This window comes from Notolepis coatsorum (genome assembly GCF_963971535.1).
Source record: "Notolepis coatsorum genome assembly, chromosome: 10".
In the NCBI taxonomy this organism is placed as follows: Eukaryota; Metazoa; Chordata; class Actinopteri; order Aulopiformes; family Paralepididae; genus Notolepis; species Notolepis coatsorum.
The window spans coordinates 27,560,919-27,585,189 of record NC_140174.1 but is presented as its reverse complement, the minus strand read 5'-3'; the positions used below and the strand labels follow the sequence as shown (position 1 = coordinate 27,585,189).

The 24,271-nt window shown below is 43.9% G+C and overlaps 1 protein-coding gene across 1 annotated transcript in view; it reads left to right on the top strand.

Moving 5' to 3' along the window:
• Window positions 1-23,906, top strand: part of usp22 (ubiquitin specific peptidase 22) — a 172,644-nt gene extending 148,738 nt beyond the window's left edge. Inside the window, exons 7-11 of the mRNA XM_084322980.1 lie at window positions 17,459-17,585; window positions 18,649-18,740; window positions 18,872-18,937; window positions 22,587-22,736; window positions 23,620-23,906. Of these exons, the coding sequence (XP_084179106.1) occupies window positions 17,459-17,585; window positions 18,649-18,740; window positions 18,872-18,937; window positions 22,587-22,736; window positions 23,620-23,662 (478 nt within the window). The 3' untranslated portion in view covers window positions 23,663-23,906. The remainder of the gene's footprint in view (window positions 1-17,458; window positions 17,586-18,648; window positions 18,741-18,871; window positions 18,938-22,586; window positions 22,737-23,619) is intronic.
• Window positions 23,907-24,271: the final 365 nt, after the last annotated feature.

Genomic DNA, 24,271 nt, shown 5'->3' with positions numbered 1-24,271 from the left:
CGGTGGCATGGCAGTTCCAGATTTTTTACAATATTTTAAGGCCTTCACATTAAGACCACTGAAGATATGGTTTGACCCCCAGGCTTTGGTATCTTGGAGAGAATTAGAAGAAAACATAGTAGCCCCACAGAGACTAAAAGACATAGCACACACTAAACTTTCAATCAAGCATTGTGAGCGAGAATTTGGCCCAATAATTACCCATGCAATCAGAACATGGCGGGAAACACAAAAGAAATATCCTAACCCTCAAGAATGGCATAATCACACTCCCATATTCAATAACAATGCACTCTTAATGCGAAAACGCCCTATAAGATTCCCTATATGGGAAGAGCAAGGCATACACTCATTAGGGGATATTTTTAATAACAAGGGCCTCTGTAGTTATGTCGAAATATGCACAAAGTTTAACCTCACCGAGTCCACATGGCTTTTTTACATACAGTTACGACTTTGTCTGAGGTCTCACGGTGTTCCATTACTCATACCAATTGAACACCACAGATACCACAAATTTTTCTATGAAAGAGAAACATTGGGAGGTTTTGTATCAGGTTTTTATTATCAATTACTAACGTCCTCGTATGAAACCCTTCAACTAGACACTGTCTGGAGGAGGGATATACCAGACCTGGAAAATGACTTTGATTGGCAAGGAGCCTGGGCAAATGTCCGACTTACATCAAGGAACCCGGATCATCAACAAATCAATCTGAACTATATTCACAGGACATACTTGACTCCTATAAGGCTGTGCAAAATGGGGCTTAAACAAGACTCCAAATGCTCCCAATGTACAAATGGGGACGAAGGAACATTTATGCACATGTATTGGGACTGCCCACCAGTTAAGGCATTCTGGAAAGATGTGTCCCAACAATTATCAATACTCGTATCTTGGAATATACCTGTACACCCCTCGGTATTACTATTGAATGATGTTTTTGAGTTTGCAGTGAATCCACAACTAAAGAGATTGGTTTTATCGGGTATCACAGTAGCTAAAAAACTGATTGCATCACGTTGGTTTCAACCGGAAAAAATTTGCCGAAAAGTGTGGTTTCTTACATATCTCGATGTGATATATCAAGAAATATCTACAGCAAGAATTCTGGGTCTCAATGAATCCAAAATGTCAATGTGGTTAGAAGTGGTGGAGAGAATAAAAGCTAGCTTATAATGGTAGTGTCTGGTTAGGAGTGAGGGATAATGGAGGTACTATCCAAGAGGGGGTCCGGGAGGGGGGGGTTCGAGCTGGAGCATATGTGTGTAGGGTTTTAGAAAATAGGTATTAGGGGTATATTATATACTAACATTTATATAATTGTAATTTCGCTGGATATACACTGTATACGGTTAAAATGTTATTATAGACTAATTTTGTTTTATCTTGTTTCTGTACTTGCATATATTTTAACCACCTTTACTGAAAGTTTCATTATGCATTGTGTGTTGAGTACTGACTTTTAATAATTTTTGTTTTGCAATAATAAAAAAAATATAAAAAAAAAAAGAATTGCAGCTCAAAGGGCGGCTAAGTGGCGCAGTGGGCAAGGCGCTCGCCACTAACGCAGGAGATGCTGGGTTCGAGCCCAGCTCTCGGCGTTGCTACTGGCTTGTCTGGTCGTTCATACTAACACAATTGGCAGTGTTAGGGGTGGGAAAGCTGGTGGGTGGGGATTGGACGTTGTGGACAGCGACTCCTACAGGTCGGTTGGTGCGCCTGTACAGCAGAATCAGGAAGTATCGGGGGCAGCGTGAGCCTCCCACGCGTTACTCCTCGCCACTGAGAGATCGCGCTGTACAGGTGAAAAGATGCGACAGCTGCCTCCTCGTGTACCGGAGGGGACACGTGATGCAAGGCTTGGTCCTCACTGCAGCCGACCAGTGGGAGGCATAGTCTAGCAACGTTCGAGACAGGGGAGGGGAGAATTGAAGGGAGAATTGGCGAGGCGAAATTGGGATGGGAGAAAAAATAGAAAAATAAGGAGAAAAAGTGGATAGACAAAAAGATAATTGCAGCTCAAAGTGCGTCACAGCAATAAAAAGATGGGCATAAAATGAGCTTAACATTTACAAAAATAAAGTGCAGACATAAAATAAGTATAGAATAGACAGCAGCAAAATAGACAAAGGTAAGGCATAGAACATTAAATCACATCGTTTTTCATATTAAGATCTAACCTCTTAATAGGCCTATTTGTTTATGGTTTAATTATCACTGATACACATCCTTTTAACTTTAGCTTTTGTGATTTATGATCACAGGGACTCGAACCCACAATATCCTTTCAGCTTTAGCTTTTGTGATTTATGATCACAGCGACTTGAACCCACTTAAGATTTTGTGATTTATAATCACAGGGACTTGAACCCACGATGGTCTAGTAATTTGTATCCGAAAATTACTCTCTATTATTGCATAACAAAAAATCCCTATGTACCTGGAGCCCAGTACAGGATATACTCCAGCCGTTGTCGGTAGGTACGTTACCGCAAGCTTGGGTGTGATGACATTAGAATATGGGGCAACAGTGGCTCAGGAGGTAGAGTGGTTGTAGTCTGGTCATCTCGAAGGTTCCCGGGTCGATTCCGGCTCCTCCCAGCACCGTGTCGAAGTGTCCTTGAGCAAGACACTTAACCCCTAAAGGCTCGTTCCGACCGCCTCCAGCCAAGTCTAGCAGCGCGTGTGTAGTACCTTGTGTGCACCTTGTGGCTGCCTACGCTCCTCTACATAGGACATTACATCCAAAAGCTACAATGCATCCAGAATAGTGCTGCTAGGATCCTGATGGGAATGCGGAAATACCACCACATCACACCTGTCCTCAAGTCCCTTCACTAGCTCCCTGTCTCACTCAGGATTGAGTACAAAGTGTCCCTGCTCACTCACCAGTGCCTCCACGGAAACGCCCCCCTCTACCTTAAAGAACTCATCACCCCTCAATCCTCCTTGCGGTGTTAATTTTCGGGGGCTGGTGGCTGGGTCTAAACGTAAACAAAGGGAGGGTACTTAACTTAAGTGCTTCCCCAGGGAGGGGGTCGGGGGCTACTGCCCTCAGACCCCCAAGATAATTTGTATATGGGCAGTCTGACTTGGGGTACTGACCATATATTAGTGTTGCAATGCATGATAAATAAACAGTGAAAAAAGCTAAGAAATCGGATGGGGCTGGGACATTTGGGACGAATAAAAATGTGAGATGAAAATCTCCCCAGCCTGTGGGAGGCAGTGGAGGTGTGAAATCTGGCCCGGTCCAGAACAATAGGAGTCACAAAATCAGTTTGGAGTGGATTGGTGGAGTAGTGGTAGAGGAGCAGTAGAGGCTTGATTTTTCAGGGCTGTATCTGTACCCTACTCGTAATAATAAGAACATGCATGCTATTCTTGCGTTTACCATTCGGAGCGTGGCGGCGCTGCACTGCAGTCTGCAGGCACAAATCATCTTCACCGCCGTTTAAATAAAAATACAGGTATCCAGGATAATGTCGAAAGTTAAACGAAATACAAAGAAGGCGAAGCAGCCTGCTGCGGGGACTACTTCTGTGACATGCAGATTTTGAGAATTGGGCAGATCTTGACCATCAGGTGGGTGGGTAATGTTGCATTTTTTTGCCTACTATAATAATGTTAGACTCGATGTGTTTGGTCGTGGACTTGTTGTTCGGTATTGGTTCATCCGTGTGTTTATGTGTAAATAGGACTGTTGTGTGTGAATTTCAGTGTTGGATCAGAGGGGTTAATCTGAGCATGTGTATTTAGACACCTGTGTGGTGTGGACTATGTGTGGTTCTGTAATACTCATACCTATAGCCTATGGCCTGTGTCGACCGTGGAAGTTTTATGAGTTGTCAGCTCCTTTCTGTCATTAATTTCTATGCTAGAGACGCGACAGGTGCGCTCCTTTTCCCAGCTCCGCGCCTCGCGTTTATGCGCTCTCGGCGGCAGCGTTTTTGGGCGGAGCGCTCCCAGCGCATAAAGTTGAAACTAGTTCAACTTTTGGAAAGGAGCGCGCTCATCAAGGTAACTCTTTTCGACCGACCAATCAACATCGAGGAAGTGGCGGAGCCGCGGCAGTCGCGAGACTCAGGAAAACGCTCTGAGCTTTTTTTTTTTGGCACGCGCAACGCTGCTGACCCAAGAAAAATAATGAGCTCCCCCGAAGACCATGGTATGGTTCGCACACTGCATGTGCTGATGTAGCCAGTTACAGCGTATTCCTCTAAATCCACAGTAGAGTCATCCCTCTGAGCAGCAGTTTTAAACATGTCCCACCTGAGAGCACCACAGACCGTGGATGCTTTTAAAAAGGGCCTCAAAACACATATCTTTAATAGAGCCTTTTGTTGATTTGTATCTAGTTTTAGCTCCATACATTTAGTTATTTTACTAGTTTTAGCCCTTCTTATTTTTCTTAACTTTTTTTTATAGTTTTAGCCCTTCACATTCCATGTTCTTTTTACTCCTCACTAGTTTTAGTCTTGCTTATTTTATATTCTTTTTTTTACTCTCTTGCTAGCTTTTATGTTCTAATACACTGTAGCGCTTTGAGATTTGTTCCACAATTATAAAGCGCCTCTACAAATCAAATATATTATTATTATTAATTGAAAGCAGCCGCGCCGCTAGGCTTGGACAGAGGCGGTCGACACGGGCCACAGCTGGCCCCGATGTGCATCGTGGTCGCTGCATGTTGTCTTTTGTTGTCAATATGTCCTCGTTTAAGCCACAGCAACGGCTTTGCCTGAATAATTTACTACTTGACCGGGACGTTCTAGCTTGTTTGCCGACAGGATTCTGGGAAAGTTTGGTCCGTTCGGAGGCAGCTTCCAGGGGAAGTACATACACCGGAAATTCGACCCCATATACACTTTCGGCAGTAGTTCTTTACCAGGCTTTATCTCACGGAGGAGATAAAACTGGGAACGAGGTTAGTAATGAGGTGATGTAAGGTGGGAGATCATCAATAATGGCTTTACACAGAAACAGATGTAAGTTGGGGCGAATACATTTATTTTAATACATTTTTGTACTTGAAGTAAAGAGACATGACTATTTACACGTGACTATAGTATTTACACATGACTATTTACACCTGACTATTTATAGCCATTTCCTCAGTTTCATAACTTCTAATACCCCAAAGATTGTATGAAAATAAACCAGTTTTTGGCCTCCAGAGAGACCTGTTGGCCAAAGACCACAACCTCAGTGTTTTCAACAGTGTGGACAGGATGGAGTGAGTGAGTGAGTGAGTGAGTGAGTGAGTGAGTGAGTGAGTGAGTGAGTGAGTGAGTGAGTGAGTGAGTGAGTGAGTGAGTGAGTGAGTGAGTGAGTGAGTGAAAAAAAAAAAGTACTTTGTGAAAAAAAGACAAGTAAACGCGCACCCAGACAAGAGCGTGTTCTCGTAGCAGGCAATGTTAGGTCTAGACTAGAATAGTAAAGGGGCGACAGTGGCTCAGGAGGTAGAGCAGTCGTCTGGCAATCCGGAGGTTCCCGGTTCGATTCCTGCTCCTCCCGGATGTGTCCTTGAGCAAGACACTTAACCCCTAATTGCTCCCGATGAGCAGGTTGGCACCTTGCATGGTTGCCTCCGCCGTCGGTTTGTGAATGTGTGAGTGAATGGGTAAAATGTGAGTAACAAATTGTAAAGCGCTTTGGATAAAAGCGCTATATAAAAAAAAAAGCAGCCATTTAGGTCGCCTCACCGAGCAAAGCTTTCCATCAATGGATAACCGCTGCATGTATTTGCGAGGTCATCTTCCACAGGCAAATCAGGCAGGTTACCTAACGTTACCTACTCTAAATTACATCAAACAACACATGTAGTAGTACTGTATGTAGTAGCAATAGTTTAGTAGGCTAATACTCACCACCTCTCTGCTTGTTATTTGAATTTGAAGCCTCTGATGTAGAGCATTCATGGAGTCTGTTCGAAATGTTTTCAAAGCCGGCTGTAAGTGCAAAATGGCTTGACTATGTGTGCTCAAAATCAAATGCTGCATGCTGAAGCAGGTGGATTTATTATACTGAATGTAGTAAAAATATATACAGTATATATATATACATATATTATATAAATAAATATGATATAAAAATATTATATCTACCTTTTATCCTCTATTATAATATGTAAATAAAACAATATTTGGCAGAGTGAGAAACAGGAGGTGGCATGGTGTGTGAAGAGGCTCGTTTGTGTGAGTTGGCAGCTCTGTCTGATAATGAAAGCAGCTCAAATTGAATAATCTCGCCAGCTGGCAATATCCCTTTGACCAGAGACCGGTTATATAATGACTTTGCTTTGACATCCAAACGGGAGCTTTATCTCTTTGAACAGGAATTAGATCAACGTTAGCATAGCGCTAATCACGATTAGCATAACTAACAGTTGACGTTTGCTACTTAACACTTTGGTCGCCAGGCTTATATTCAGAATAAACCATCCCACGCCAGCTCTATTTGTCTATGGAGAAGTTCCCCTTCTTTGCAGGGCTATAACTTTTTAAATTGTATTGCTAAATTGACATTACTATGGCCCATTCAACATCAAGTATCTATTGTTCAGGGTGTAGCAACGTTATACTTTTTCATTCACATATTCATACTAAAATACGGTCTAAAGTATAAGTATGTTTTTATCGTTTTCTGCAGCTTTCTCCAGAACGTGATTTATAGCCCTAAATGCATTATATTGATGATTGTATACAGTTTGATAGCAATCGGCGCGAGATAAAAAAATTCAAATGGACGTGCTTCTAGAAGTTACTACTTATCATCTGATGTTGACCGGATGGGGGGGGGGGGTAGTTTATAATTCCGTGGCCAACGTTAGATGATTCATCTAGTGTGGGTGATATGATCATCAGAGCAGTTTATATCGAACACGTTAAAAAATAACGCTGAATCTTACCGTAGCTTCCTCAGGCCGTTAGGCGATGAGCGTGGAGCAGAAATATTCCTATTATGGGATCTAGAAATATGCGATCCATCTCCAGGTTGTATAATAGTATATACGTCCAAATCATGTTGTTTATCGAGTTATTGGTAACGGATTGCTATCCATTGTGTCGCGCTCGAGTCCTGGGACTATTAGCGAGTGATCGGACCGAATTGGAATGAGCACCAGCTTCCATTTCCTGTTTCCGGTCTGGGCGATCCGCCGATCGGCCACCAGATGGCGCTCTTGAACCGTTGGAGAGTTGAGAGGGGATCAACAGAAGATCTCAAGTCTCCGGGGGAGAAATATGATTGCGATCACAGATTTTTGAAATATTGATATCAAAGACGTGGTACGGCGTCTTTGGCAGAATGAGCATGGCGGGGAATGACGTGGTAAGGCGTTTTTGGCGACCATAGTGTTAATATTGCAGCTCACTTGCTGGCTTTCATGATCCCTGCATTGTTCCCCTGCATTGTATGGTTTGTGAAAGTCGACATGTAACCTAAATATTGAGTAGCAAACATCCACTGACGTTAGTGGTGCTACGTAGTCACGATTAGCACAATGCTAATGTTGATTTATCTTTGCTCTCAAAGACGACATGGCAAACTGTGTGTTGCTGGTGAATGAAGCTTGGTTTCTTCTAGAGATGTTCCGATACCATTTTTTCCTTTCCGATCCGATTCCGATACCTAAGCTTTGGGTATCGGCCGATACCGATACTTATCCGATACCAGTGCATACATAAAAAAAAAAAACGATATTATATAAATTTTTTATAAATATATATATATATATTTTTTTTTAACAAATACTGTTTTATATATACTGTTTTTTAGTCATAACTAGAAAGTAATGGTATTTATTCAACAACAGGTGATTGTATAGATTTGTATTAGTATCATTAATCAATGAGTATGGGGCTTCAGCACTGCAGATATACCCTACTCCAATGATCCACACGGACATTATACGTTGCTGCACTCGCTACCCACTGGCTCTGCAGATATACCCTACTCAATCTGTCTACAAGGCTCCGTTCAGTAGCAGTCGGATCTGTTGTGATTTTTGCACAATAAATATTCAACATTCTCTTTTGAGACTCCGCCTCAGACTCTTATCATTTGGCACTAAAAGCTAAACATTGTCGCCGATATGGCTGTCCGCAACATGTCATTAATTGTGTACGCGACGTGCAATTGTGCAATGACGACGTTACCGTTAGCTAGCATGAGCTACCGGTATATGGGAAGACCATAGAAGACTGTAACGTTACTGGTGACATTGTGATTTAACTTGGAATACTCCTTTGCCAACTTGCTGTACTTTGCTTGCAGGTCTGCAGCCATTATTGCTGGATTATATGAATAGCCCCAACTTTAGCCAAGGTAATGTTAAAGCTAGCTTTCGGTTAGCTGTTCAATGCTAATAACACCAGCCACCAAGCGAACCCATGAGCTCCCCGTCAACACCGCTCTGTCGGGACGATGACATTTAAGAAAGTATCTGCTGTTAAAATGACAAATGGCATTGACACTTTAATCGATTAAGCACACGTTTGTTTTATAATGCTTACTCAACAGACCACAGTGTTGTTGATAAATTACGTCATATGGTATCGGAGCGCAGCATTAGAGGGTACTCGCCGATACCGATACCAGCATTTTAGCCAGTATCGGCGGCTTTTCCGATACTGGTATCGGTATCGGAACAACTCTAGTTTCTTCCATACAAAACCTTTTACACAATTTTATCCCATTTATTTCCACAAAATGAGTCAATTCAATCTGGTTAGAAGTGGTGGAGAGAATAAAGGCTAGCATATGAATTGTAATTCCTGGTTAGAAACTAATGCAAATGGATGGATTATCCAAGTGGGGGTCCTGGGGGGAAGAGCGAGCAAGAGCATATGTATGTATTGTATTGTATTAGGTATATATCTCGTAAACTACATTTATATTGATTCAAATGGAATGTATAGTCCTGTGATTTACGTTGGATATTTACTGTTAATGCTCGTGTGTCTAATTTTATGTCTTGTTTAAAAAAATAATAATAAAAAAAAAAATATATAAAAAAATAAATGAGTCAATTCTTGTCACCGCTTCATAGCCGGCTCTCATGGTGTGAGGTCAGGGAAATCGTCAACTGATGTTGTCGATCGGTAGAGCGCTTTCTCAGCACAATCCATGCTGTGCTTTATGAGTTAAAGTTTGATTTGGGTGCACTTTCAAGTGTGTTTCAGTGCTTTTTACAGTGGCACCATATAGGTTTCAGGGCTTTACCCAGGATTTGGTGGTACTGAGTCGCAACTGATGGGCCTGTGCCATTTGCTGTAATTTCCTGCAACTTAAAAACATAATTTCGAGATCGAAATTAGTTATTCATTTGAACACATTCGCGGCCATTCGATTTCCCGCATCTAGCTATAGCTGGGCCAGCTTTCCGTTACATAGTTTCACTGTGTCACCTTGTTTGTAGAGCTAAATCTATATTTTATATTATAGCTATGGATACAATACCATGGTCATTTGACAGTAACTATCTTCCGTTCAAGATGCAAAAAGAATAAAATGTTTCATGAATACGTTCACGCGTTATCCCGTGGTGAATATAAGTATACCGTAAATCTAGGACGGGTATTCTATTTACCTCAGCTGCAAAGAGCACCAGGCCTTTATCAGAGAGAGGCTTATATAAGAGGCAGGCCTTAATTTCTAAAAATGACACTCGTTTCTGACTTTTATTGCATTATTATTATTATTATTATTATTATTATTATTATTATTATATATATTTTTTTTTTTTTTAATACGTACATTGTCTGTCTACATTTATTTAGACTAGCATTGGTATTTAAATATTGAGTGCAGTTGAGTAATTGTGGGATTAACGTAATTCACACACTGAAGTTGGAACTGTCTAAACTAGGTTGTGGGGTCTGGGGACGGTTTAGCGTGTGGTACCTTCTCGACTTCCTCCGTCGAATCGAGTTGTTTACATGCAGTAGCTTTAGCTACTAACGCTGTCATAGCATCATGATCTCTAATGTGTCAACTGGACAACGCCAGCCTCTCCTGCCAACGCCATATAGATAGCGAACGTTAACATTTGCAAACGAAGTCAACGTCATCCAGCTGACACCACATATCTAGATATTATGACAACGTTAGCTAGCGGCTAGCTAAAGCTAACCAGAGGGAAACGTTAATGTACGGTAGTCAGTGTAGCGGGAGGCAGCACTTGATTTCCATTGGCAAGAGTTTATCTCATTTATCTCGGCACGAAAAATTTAAAAATACTTTATTTTTGCTACCTTATATTAGAGCCAGGCCTGTGTTTATCTAAATGCCCCCCCCCCCATTATAAGAGGCCCCTCCTTTATCGGAGGTCCCTCCTTTATTTGAGGATTTACGGTAATTTCTGAATGATCCGGGCTAATTCCTGGGAGGCCGGCAACAGGGCGCAACGTGAATTCTACTAAAACCATTGTCGTTTCGACCCTGGACACGCTACTATTTTCAAATCAAATCTATATCATAGGTATTATGTTTCATCATGAATGCATGAAAGGGGGGGGGGGGGGGGGGGGGGGGCGGTCGTTTCTGATTATTTGATTGCCAGTAACGTCATTCGTTATTACCACAACACACACCGATCAGGGGGATGGGTATGATAACCTTGCACGATCAAGCGAAAATTGACGTCAGATTGTCCTTACCTGTGGTCAGTGGTATTCCAAAAAGAATATTCCAATAATTTGATCGCCATCTGGTCCATCCTATGTCCATCTGGTCCACGACATAACCCACCACAACATATGGATCGGGGGTCCTTAAAACTATTCAATGCGATCGGGTGAAGCCCTAGGTTTCCCATTACTAGAAAAGTCCATCCGGAGCGGTTTAAATGTAGCACCCGGTCTGGAACAGGGTTTACTGCACTCTCGGTACTGCCTACTAGCAGGATCTGGCCGGTACTGCACCTTCGGAGTCCCAGTATGCCTTTTAACAGCAACATACAGGTCCCTGACATTGAATAGGATATTAAAATCGATCCAAAAGCGTATACAGTACAGTATACGTTTACGGCCGTTAACCGTTGGCGCCCAATAACGTATATATACGTGGTTGGCCGTGAAAGTGTTAAGTACAGTGTATAAGGTTACACAATAGTTGAACGGTGAACACGAAAACACCCCCACAAACAGATGAACAGAGGACAGAGCAATCACTATTAGACAATTATGTGCCTGTTTCTAAGATGGCCCCAAGCTTTTACTGCAAAATTATTATTAATATTTTTTAAATTGTATTTAATAATAAAAAATGTAAACACATGATGCATTGTCATAGTTGCACAGCGCCCCTAAAAGCCCTGGGTTTTATTTCTAAGGAGGAGCGATGTATCCAGTATGAAGCACAATGAGGACTTTACCCTTTGACAACATCACAGATGAGTAGGAAACGGAGCTAGGCATCCAAAATCATCAACCTAACCTTTAAGTTTAATCATCCAGTGATTGTATTACAGACATTAGAGGTTTGTAATGTATGTTATTGTTTTTCCACTAAGCATAAGGCATCAATCAGAATACACCACACATGGCTAATTATCGCTGTGACCGTTAAAGATTGATTTGATAGGGCGGTCAGGTGGCGTAGCGGAGATTGCGCTCGTCACCAACGCAGGAGATGCTGGGTTCGAGCCCAGCTCTCGGCGTTGCTACCAGCTTGGCTGGCCGTTCATACTAATACAATTGGCAGCATTAGGGGGTGGGAAGCTGGTGGGTGGGAATCTGGCGTTGTGGACAGCGACGCCTACAGGTCAGGTCTCGGCGCTTGCTTAGCGAGGGCAGGACTTGGTGGAGATAGCGTGCCCTCCCACGCGTTACACTTCACCAATGAGAGTCCTCGCTGCCAAGTGAAAAGACGTCACTGGCAGTCGCCGCATGCATCGGAGGAAGCGTGCGGTCGGCTTCGGGACGCCCTTGTACCGATTCGTAGGAGAACATGCATACAGCAGCCAGGTAGGGGAGGGGGGGAATTGGCACGGCGACTAAATTGGACGGGGAGAAAAACAGAAAATCGGAGAAAGAGAAATAAAAAATAAAAAAAAAGATTGATTTGATAATGGTTTCGTGAATTATTTGTCAGGCAACACATTTCTAAATGTATCACTTTCAAAGGAAAAACACAAGTGAGTGTTTGTTTCAGACATCTTTGTTGCCTGAGCATGTAGCACTGCTGTAGAACCAGTAGAGGGTGACGACGCCAACGACCTCACACAGCTGTGGTTTGGCTCCAATTCCCGGATTCCTTCCAGTTCCCAAAGGAACTGCTGTGGAACGGAACAATAAATGCATGAGAGAGACAGAGAATTGTGCTCAAGGTTTTCCTTTTAATCAGAATCGGAATCAGAAAGGTGTTTACACATACAAGGAATTTGATTTGGTCGTTAGGTGCAACATTAACGGACAGACAATTAAGGTAGAATAAAATAAAAGGTAGAATAAAAATAAAATGGTATATAAACTAAATTAAAATAGAAGTACAGTACAATAGAATATAATTATAAAATAAAAGAGCAAACCAGACCAAATCTCCAGTCTCTCTGGCCACAGGGGACCAGACCAAACCAGACTAAACCAGACTAAACCAGACCAAACCAGACCAGACCAAACCTCCAGTCTCTGGCCACAGGGGACCGGACCAAACCAGACCAAACCTCCAGTCTCTAGCCAGTGGCCACAGGGGACCGGACCAAACCAGACCAAATCTCCAGTCTCTCTGGCTCGTGTTTTGTGCTTGTGGCTCGAGTCTTTGATAATTCTCTTAGCCTTGCCCATGCACCGCTTGTTGTAAATGCCCTGGAGAGTGGGAAGCCCCCCTCCAATTGTGCGTTCGGCTGAGCGGGCCACTCTCTGTAGTCTGCTACGGTCTTGTGCGGTGCTATTCCCAAACCAGGAGGTGATATTGCCAGTCAGGATGCTCTCTATTGTGCATGAGTAGAAGTTCTTAAGGATCTTCTGACTGACTTGGAACTTCCTTAGGCGCCTGAGGAAGTAGAGGCGTTGCCGTGCCTTCTTCACAGCACTGTCAATGTGTGTGGTCCATGTCAAGTCCTCGGATATGTGGACTCCGAGGTACTTACAACTGTTCACTCTCTCAACCGGTGCCCCGTCGATGCTGAGGGGGGGCTGTAGTCCCTGACCCCTGACCTCCTAAAGTCCACAATCATCTCCTTTGTTTTGCTGACGTTCAGGGAGAGGCTGTTCTCTTGACACCATCCCGCTAGAACCTTGACCTCCTCCAGGTAGGCCCTCTCGTCGTTTGCAAAGATCAGGCCCACCACTACTGTGTCGTCAGCAAATTTGATGATTGTGTTGTTGTTCCGCTGTGCCACAGTCATGTGTGTACAGGGAGTAGAGGAGGGGACTCAGAACACAGCCCTGGGGGGCCCCTATGTTGAGAGTGATGGATGAGGAGGTGCAGTTGCCTGCTCTCACCACCTGGGGTCTGCCCGTCAGGAAGTCCAAGACCAAACCTCCAGTCTCTCTGGCCACAGAGGACCAGAGCAAACCAGACCAAACCTCCAGTCATTCTGGCCAGGGGACCAGACCAAACCAGACCAAATCTCCAGTCTCTCTGGCCACAGGGGACCAGACCAAACCTCCAGGGGACCAGACCAAACCAGACAAAACCTCCAGTCTCTCTGGCCACAGGGGACCAGACCAAACCTCCAGGGGACCAGACCAAACCTCCAGTCTCTCTGGCCACAGGGGACCAGACCAAACCTCCAGGGGACCAGACCAAACCAGACCAAATCTCCAGTCTCTCTGGCCACAGGGGACCAGACCAAACCTCCAGTATTGTTTAATATACTGTGATGGGAAGAGACTGCAGGAAACACTTAACTGTGATTTAACACCTGTGAGAGAATTGGGGAGGGGGGGTTATACCAAACAGGCTTGTGGCCCCAACACTGAAGTGGGGAGGGGGGGGGGTTATACCAAACAGGCTTGTGGCCCCAACACTGAAGTGGGGAGGGGGGGTTATACCAAACAGGCTTGTGGCCCCAACGTGTCTATGCCTTCTACAACGCTGTTCGGTTTCCGGGTTCCTCTGATTGGCCACTAAGCCCACGTGACCCTACGCTAGCACGCCCCCCTTATCGCCGCGACAAGCCCCTTCAATGACAGAGCTCTCATATTTGTGAATGCATAAACTATATCTTAAATTATGGCTATGTGTCTAATATGGCCGTCGCTTATCAATGACTTGTTTTGTTTACATCAGGGTGAATGCTGTTGCATTCGCAAATATGAGAGCCAGCAATACGCAGCTCCAGTTAACCTAATTTATACTGTAATGAATCATTAAAAAAATATACCGTTAACTGGAATATGTTGTTTCTTTACACATATGTTGGATTATGTAATTGGTTTGTCATGACAAACCAATAAAAAATCGCTACTTTACATCAGGGTGAACGCTGTTACGCTGCCACCACCCACTTCAATGACAGAGCTCTCATATTTGAGAATGCATAAACTATATCTTAAATTATGGCTACAATATGTGTCTAATATGGCCGTCGCTTATCAATGACTTGTTTTGTTTACATCAGGGTGAACGCTGTTGCATTCGCAAATATGAGAGCTCTGTCAATTGATAAGCGACGTCCATATTAGACACATACTGTAGCCATAATTTAAGATATAGTTTATGCATTCGCAAATATCTTAAATTATGGCTATGTGTCTAATATGGCCATCGCTTATCAATTGACAGAGCTCTCATATTTGCGAATGCAACAGCGTTCACCCTGATGTAAACAAAATAAGTCATTGATAAGCGACGGCCATATTAGACACATATTGTAGCCATAATTTAAGATATAGTTTAATATCATTCGCAAATATGAGAGCTCTGTCATTGAAGGGGCTTGTCGCGGCGATAAGGGGGGCGTGCTAGCGTAGGGTCACGTGGGCTTAGTGGCCAATCAGAGGAACCCGGAAACCGAACAGCGTTGTAGAAGGCATAGACGCGGCCCCAACACTGAAGTGCCCAACTGATGCAGAGAGGAGGATCCAGACAATCTTGACAAAACAGGGACATTCACAACACATTCACAACATGAACAATGATCAGTAATAATAAACCATTGGTACAAAAGTAGATCAACTTAAAGGCCAACTTGCAGGTTGTATTTTTGTTCAATAAACAATGTGGACTAGGCCAACGGTGACTTTCATGAAGAAGGGAAAAAAAAGTATTGAAATTGACCCAGTTTTAGCGTTTTTATCAAACATTTTGTCTGCCCAACACAATCACCACGCACATGGATATTTTAATCAATGGTTCATAACGTGCACGTGTAATCGAAATGATGTCGTCACGTCAGGTGCAGTGCAAAAGGGGGCTCTGAGAGTCACACACAGCTAGTGGCAGGCAGAGAGCCTTGCTACTACTAGCCGAGTGATGAATGAAAATGTATCTGTTTCACCTAACAACACTATTGCTCCGTGATCATAGCCATCCATCTCTAAAGCTAACCACTATTTGTAAAAGCCACAACCACGTTACCATAATAATGTAAATCATTGTGTCGTTGTACATATTGTGTATACACCGTTAGAAGCTAACGTAGCTTAGCTTGGTAGCTATTGTACTAACAACATACAGCTTGTAACGTTAGTGGTACACGATAGCTATGAGCTAACTAACGTGTCCATAAGTTCCCTGGCAGAATACTTGTGAGGACAAAGGTATACAAAGAGGAGAGAACCATTTTAAATCGGGCATTTATGCCAGTGCCGGCTAACAAGCTAGACGCTGGGGTATGTTGTTGGCACAATAGTAGCCCACTCGGTGCATCACAGTCACTGACTGTGATGCACCGAGTGGGCTACTATAGATCAACATGCAGCGACGTGTAGCTTGCATGATGCGTGTGCAGTGCTTTGCCACACAGGTCTGAGAAGAGGACCTGCACATGATTTTACTCGTTCCCCAAACTCCTCTACATGCCCCGATCTAAAATGGTTCACGACAGTACACATAATGCTAACGTTAGCCAGCGCCATATATCCAGTAGTACTATGACCCGGATGGGCATAAGGCATACGTTTCCTGACGTGACGTCACGGCCCTACTAGCGTCTGATAAGCTTTTAGATTTGCTCTTGCATGTTATTCGTGCGTGGACCTTTTTAACTCTTTCTGAGTGGCATTTCCGGCATCAAATGGAAATAAATAAATAATTAAATTAGATACCAATGATGTAAACTACCCATAATTGCAGAGTAGGGTTTAACCTGCAAGTTGGCCTTTAAAGGTGCTATAGATAACATTCAGCGACTAGATTTTGCACTAGCATGTAATTTATCCAATCGGGTGCATTGGGAAGTAGGGAGGGGATAAATGCAAACAACAACATTTATTTAGGATCTACCAACATTTTTTGAATGATAAATTAATGAATCAATAATTATTTTGGGGGGGAAATACTTTTATTCTGCATACATCGAGCTCTTTGTAATTTTTTATAAAAGTTTTATCTATAGCACCTTTAAGAGTTACTGAGGACTAGCGATTGACATGGATTATGATTAATGGAATACTCGCCAGGCATGATGATGATGGGGGTGACAGTGCTAAGTAGAGCAGTCGTCTGGTTATCCAGATGTTCCTGGTTCGATTCCTGCTCCTCCCGGGCAGTGTGTCGAAGTGTCCTTGAGCAAGACACTTACATACTAACCCTAACTGCTCTCAATGAGCAGGTCGGCACCTTGCATGGTTGGCTCCACCGTCGGTGTGTGAATGTGTGAGTGAATGGGTAAAATGTGAGGAACTAATTGTAAAGCACTATATAAATGCAGCCATTTACCATTTATGATAATCACAGACAAATATGACCGGGCCTCATTCATGCCATTCAGCAAAGGACTTCCACTGAGAGGGGCCTCATCCTGGTGTCAAACCCCATTATCCATGGCGTCGTTCCTCTGCACCTATTGAACCACTTTTAAAAAATAAAAAGGCCAGCTGTGGAACTGAGACGTAGGCGTTCGAGTACGAGTGGGTTGAACCGACCTCTCCCACGACGTAACAACGCTTCATGCAGAGACGATAACGATCACTATCGCTGTCCTCCTCTGTTCAAACAGACGTCACCAAAACCAGGAGAAAAGGCCAACATGTCTTAACGTGCCAGAAATCAAAGCAACGTGACTTGATATGTCATATTTGTGACTCATGTTAGAGCTCACTAATGGAGAAACATTTATTATATCTCAATAATGTCCATTCAAAGGTCTAACTCTAGACTGTTCAGTAGAAGTGGTGGATTGGATCAGTACTTGGTATCAACCGACTCGGAATCGGCAGTGAAAAAGTGGTCTCTCTCTCTCTCTCTCTGTCTCTCTCTGTCTCTCTCTGTCTCTCTCTGTCTCTCTCTCTCTCTCTCTCTCTCTCTCTCTCTCTCTCTCTCTCTCTCTCTCTCTCTCAGATTCACTAGACCGGAGTACTTGGGAAGCAGTGCTAAGATCAAGTGTAGTGGTTGCCATAGCTACCAAGAGTCCACCAAACAGCTGACCATGAAAAAGCTTCCCATTGTGGCCTGCTTTCACCTAAAAGTAAGACTGTGTGTGCGTGGCTGTTTGAGAATGCAAGCATCACATTTTCTTTTCCATAATAATTGTTTATCAATGTATCTGGTTTATTATAGAGCTCTCTCTCCACATGTGTGTATGTCTCTCACTCTCTTTACTCCCCCTATTATACTCTTTCTCTCTATGCGTGTGTGTATGTCTCTCACTCTCTCTTTCTCTCTCTCTATATGTGTGTGTGTATGTCTCTCCCTCTCTTACTCTCCCTCTTACTCTCTATTCGTGTGTATGTCTCTCCCTCTCTCCACGCATGTCTGTATATGTCTCTCACTTTCTCTCTCTTACTCTCTCTCTATGCATGTGTTTGTATGTATGTCACTCTCTTACTCTCCCTCTTACTCTCTCTATGCGTGTGTGTATGTATGTCTCTCTCTATGCATGTGTGTGTGTATGTCTCTTACTCTCTTTCTGTGTGTGTGTGTATGTCTCTCACTCTCTCTCTGTGTGTATGTCTCTTACTCTCTCTATGTGTGTATGTCTCTCACTCTCTATGTGTGTATGTCTCTCTCTATGCATGTGTGTGTATGTCTCTTACTCTCTTTCTGTGTGTGTGTGTGTGTGTGTATGTCTCTCACTCTCTCTCTGTGTGTATGTCTCTTACTCTCTCTATGTGTGTTGTCTCTCACTCTCTATGTGTGTATGTCTCTCTCTATGCATGTGTGTGTGTATGTCTCTTACTCTCTTTCTGTGTGTGTGTATGTCTCTCACTCTCTCTCTATGTGTATGTCTCTTACTCTCTATGTGTGTATGTCCCTCACTCTCTGTGTGTATGTGTGTATGTCTCTCTCTCTCTATGCGTGTGTGTATATGTCTCTCTCTATGCATGTGTGTGTGTATGTCTCTCACTCTCTCTGTGTGTGTATGTCTCTCACTCTCTCTACTGTATGTGTGTATGTCTCTCTTTCTGTGTGTGTGTGTGTGTGTGTGTGTGTGTGTGTGTGTGTGTGTGTGTGTGTGTGTGTGTGTGTGTGTGTGTGTGTGTGTGTGTGTGTGTGTGTATGTCTCTCTCTCTCTCCCTCTCTCTCTCTAGCGGTTTGAACACTCTGCCAAGCTGCGGAGGAAGATCACGACCTATGTCTCCTTCCCCTTGGAGCTGGACATGACCCCCTTCATGGCCTCCAGGTGGCACTAAACACACACACACATGCGCACACACACGCACACACGCATACACACGCATACACACACTCCAGACTAGCTTCAGTGTGTTGTCAACTCTGACATGTGTGTGTTGTGTGTTGTGTGTGTCTCAGTAAGGAGAGCAGGATGAACGGACAGTACCAGCAGACCGTCGACTCCTTCAACAACAATGACAACAAGTAAGACTCAGAAGCGTCGTCTGGGTCCCTCTGGGGCTTCAAAGTGATCTTGTTTTTTGTCATTCATGACGTCATAAGACACCAGTCGACTTCAGTGACTGTGAATTGAGCAGCGCATGGAGCGGCGGTCAGTTGGTAAATGGCTGCATTTATATATTGCTTTCATCCAAAGCGCTTTACAATTTGTTCCTCACATTTTACCCATTCACTCACACATTCACACACCGATGGCGGAGGCAAGGTGCCAACCTGCTCATCAGGAGCAGTTGGGGTTTAAGGAGGAGTGGGAATCGAACCGGGAACCTCCGGATTGCCAGACGACTGCTCTACCTCCCAAGCCACTGTCGCCCCCCTCCCGGGCCGCTCCACGTGACGATTCAGATTCAGATTCCTTTATTAAGCCATTTGTGTAAAAACACATTGGTAATTGTTGCGGCATTACAGTGTATGCATTTTTCCTTTTTTTCACAGTAACAACAACACAGACACAGGACAAAAACAGTGCAATGGAGGATTAATAATTTAAATACATATATATATATAAAGTGTAAAGTGCAGAGTTCCAGTAAAGACCAGAGGTGCAATGTCATTGTGCCAGTGTCACTTGGGGGCGGGGGGGGGGGCTCCTGAGGGCGGCATTGATCAGTCTGGCGGCTGAGGGGAAGAAACTCAGTCTGTGACGAGCTTTCACAGCCTTTGGGATCCTCAGCCTTTTCCCAGAGGGGAGCAGGGTGAAGAGGCTGTGTCCGGGGTGGGAGGGGTTGGCCATCTTTCTTGCCCTCTTCAGCGCCCTGGAGTCATGCAGGGACCTGAGGGAGGGCAGGGGACAGCCGATCACCCTCTCCGCGGAGTGAATCACCCGCTGCAGCTTGGTGAGACCTTTTGCCGCTGCAGCGGGGAACCAGGAGATGATGGAGTGGGTGAGGATGGACTCAATGATGGCCGTGTAAAATTGGGCCATCATGGTCCTCGGCAGTTTGTATTTTTTCAACTGCCGGAGGAAGAACATCCTCCCCTGGGCCTTTTTAAGCAGGGCCGTGATGTTTAGCTCCCATTTCAAGTCCCGGGAGATTTACATGCCTAGGAATCGGCATGACTCCACGGAGGCCACCTGGGTGCCTCCCAGTATGATGGGAGGGGGCAGGGCTGCTTTCCTCCGGAAGTCCACTACCATCTCCACTGTCTCTTGAGCATTGAGCTCAAGGTTGTTGTAGCTGCACCAGCTCTGCAGCCTCTCGATCTCCCTCCTGTAGGCCGACTCGTCCTCCCTGGAGATGAGACCCACCAGGGTGGTGTCGTCTCTCTCGCTCGCTCTCTGCCTCTCCCGTTTGATGAAGTGTCGGGTTTCACTATGGCTACAACCATAGAGGGGGCGTTAGTTATGCAGATCAGTACCCTATTCACGTCAGGAATACGTCAAATCAGAACGGCTTAGTTGAGTGAGGGAAGATCTCGTGAACTCGAGACTAGACTGATGTCAAGTCAAGTCAAGAGTCAAGAGTTTTAATTGTCACGGCATACAGGTATACAATGAAATGCGGGTGGTCTAGCCCGCAACGATGTGCAATACAGTGGTACATATACTAGAATCAAAGAAGAAAACAACATTGTGCAGTAACAGGTAACAGGTAACATGGAGTGACATCTCGGTATCTGTACATAGTTATTTACAGAGCATATGGGACATGCTAGTTAGCTTTGGTAGTGCAATACACTGTTCCTGTTCCTAGTCAATATGGTAATTAGAGACACAGACCCATTGATACTAACCCCTATTGCTATAAAACAATGCGAAATACTGAAAAAAGCCATTTATAATGCATGTCCCCTTTAAAAAGTGTTAAATTCATAATTCTCAATTTAAGGCTAAAAGGTATTAAAAAGTCTTAAATTTCACTTGCACAGGTATACACATTTTTGTGGGGATATGAAATAATATAAAATATTATGAAACGTTTTTGTTTTCAATTAGTCGTTTTTTGCGGGGTTACCGGGAGCTTGGTGCCTCAGGCGAGAGCTTGTATGGAACGCACAATAATTTAAATTGGCGCACAAGTGCAGCCGCCAGTTTAGTGTCGATATGTGTTTTTGTTGCTAGTATGGTTGTGAAGTTGGTATTACATTTAGCTCTAAGTGGTATTAAAAAGTCTTAAATGTACCTTGTTGAAACCTGCAGATACCCTGTGAACTGACTGACCGCATCCTCCTCATCAGACACATCTGTTTTTTCCTCGTCTCCTGTCCCTCCTCACTTCCACCCCTCGCTTCCTAATCCTCCTTCTCTTCACTCTCTCCCTCCTCCCCTCTCATATACTCGACCACATCATGCACATGTACAGCCCTGGCCTATTTTATAATTATATTCTAATCTATTGTAGTTCTATTTTAATTTAGTTTATATTCTATTTTGAAAAGCCCTTGTTTTTCAGGAAAATATATAGATTCCGTGATAAAAGGCATTTACTGGAATATTCTAGCATACACAAAAACATTGTCATTTTTCGGCCTATTTATGAATCGTTTTCAAATAAACGCTAGATTATCGATAGTATATGTGTACTTATGCACGCTATAGAGGCGGGCTGATAAATTGATTCTCTCATTTCCTGATCGCGCACACACAGACACACACACACATGCATGGGGCAAACGCTTATATCTCTGTGAAAACAGCTCTGATTATCCTAAGACTGGTAAAATAAATTCCTTACCTGAGATCAGATGTTATCCAAAAAGATTATTCCAATTCCTGATCGCCATTCCAAATATCGATCACGCTTATTGATTACAGTGTTGGGTCCTGTAAATACATAATCCACGCGTTTTCCTTGCCGGCGAGCACAATCGATCCTTCAGATGCCTCGACGGAAAAGTAAAATGAGGAAACTGGCCACCCCCCCTTCGTCAGTGTAAAGTAATGGGGTGCAGTTACACAGGGAGAGACGATAGGGGGCGGTATCTTCCCAATTGAGCTCAGAGAGACTCTGCAGCACTAACCCGAGGCTCGATTGATGAAATATGAATTGAAATCGCCAATAAATAAAAAAAAAAAGACAAACAAACGCTATATAGGGGCGGCTAGGTGGTGCAGTGGGCAAGGCGCTCACCACCAATGCAGGAGACGCTGGGTTCGAGCCCAGCTCTCCACATTGCTATCAGCTTGGCTGGTCGTTCATACTAATACAATTGGCAGTATTAGGGGGTGGGAAGCTGATGGGTGGGGATCGGACGTTGTGGACAGCGACTCCTACAGGTCGGTTGGTGCGCCTGCGCAGCAGAATCAGGAATCGACGGGGGCGGCGTGCCCTCCAAACACAGACCCCCGATGCTGAAAGATCGCGCTGTGCAGGTGAAAAGATGCGACTGCTGCTTCCTCGAGTACCGGAGGGGACACGTGATGTAAGGCTTTGTCCACATTGCAGCCGGCTTGTGGGAGGCATGGCCTAACAGCGTTCGAGACAGGGGAGGGTAGAATTGGACGATACGAAATTGGGATGGGAGAAAAATAGAAAATGGGAGAAAAAAGCTATATAGCGTCGGGGGCACTCAAAGGTCGGCATGAACTAACGACAAAACGCGTCCGTGGCACTCAATGTGTTAATGTCGCACCGAATGACCAAATAAACCCCCCCTCTCCCCCCATCATCAGATACAGTGTGTTTGCTGTGGTGAACCACCAGGGGACGCTGGAGAGCGGCCACTACACCACCTTCATCCGGCAGCACAAGGACCAGTGGTTCAAGTGTGACGATGCCATCATCACCAAGGCCAGCATCAAAGACGTGCTGGACAGCGAGGGGTGAGGCTCTCAACCTGCTCATGTGTCTGATCCCATGTGTGAGATTAGAATTGTGAGAGCGGAACACTAAGGATAATGTCACAATGGCTACTGGCCGTTGAGAGCTATAGAGTTGTAGAATTCCAAGATGGAATCAAATATACACATAATATACACATAACTAAATTGAATTCGCTCTCAAGTGTGCTATTTGTCATTATAACATCACTGTGTGAACAGATTAGATTAGATTACATTCAAATTCATTGTCATTAGTACAGTACAACAAAAATAAGTTTGGCATCCAACCAGAGTGCAAATGTAACAGTAAAGTGCAGGATGTACAGGAGATTAAACTGGGTATAACATATATAAATGAGTACTACTGAGTGTAGTGCTTATTAGATATATGTACAGAGTTGTAGTATTAATATGTACAGTGATACAGATATAAAGACACTATGGTAGTAAGTCGTACTAGCCAGCAGCGTAACTAGTAAGGGGTATGTACATCTATAGTATCTATAGGTATGTATGCCGGTATGTACAGAGAGATGTGGATATATATACGGTAATAATAAATATATATATACGGTATATACAGCATTATTGTACATGCTATCATACAGAGCTATGGATTATATGCAGGTGTATAAATAAGTATTAAACATTATTATACAGATTGCCTGATGCCGGGAATTTAACCCGGGTATCTGCAGTGGTCGGCGAGTGATTAGACCTCTATTCCACCCAGCAATACATTTTCACACAAATGTTCTGTTCCAGTTCTTCCAATAATTCACAGAGTAGGAATGATCTGTTGTAACATTGGGGTCACAGTGATAAGAGTTGCTTGTTTGCGTTGACTTTGAAAATGTACCCCTTTTCACTTTTCTCCTACCAGGTACCTTTTGTTTTACCATAAACAGTTCCTGGAGTACGAATAGTTCCCCCTTCGACCTTCACATCGACGCCAAGCGATGTGACAACAACCACAGAGTGAGAGAGAGAGAGAGGATCAAGAGACCAGAGGCGATGGAGTTATGAGAGAGAGAGAGAGATGGAAGGATCGAGAGAGCAGAGGAGATGGAGTGATGAGAGAGAGAGAAAGAAAGAGAGAAAAAAAAACACAAGCCTACCAGAGGCTCTAAACACTCTTATCCAACACGCCTCATTCATGCCAGTCAGCAAAAGTACTACCGCTTCCGCTTGGGGGTGGGGGGGTGGGGTCCTCCTCCTCCTCGCCGCGGGGTCTCAGTGAAACCCCTATCCCTTCATGCAGAGACGATAATGATCACTATCGCTCTCCTCCTCTGTGATGCCGACCAACATTGCCATTGGTCTGTGGGGGAGGAGAGGAAGTGGTGAGAAAAGTGATGGAAGAGTGGAATTTTAAAAAGAAAAAGAGGGCTGTGTCCCAACTTCCGTGACCTCATTGTCCCTACAGACTTGTACCAGAGGACACCATTCATTATTAATGAAAAGGAGTCATTCAAGTTGCATATAGATTTGTTCTCCCTTTTTTCATAATTCCACTTCAACACAGAAAAAAACGA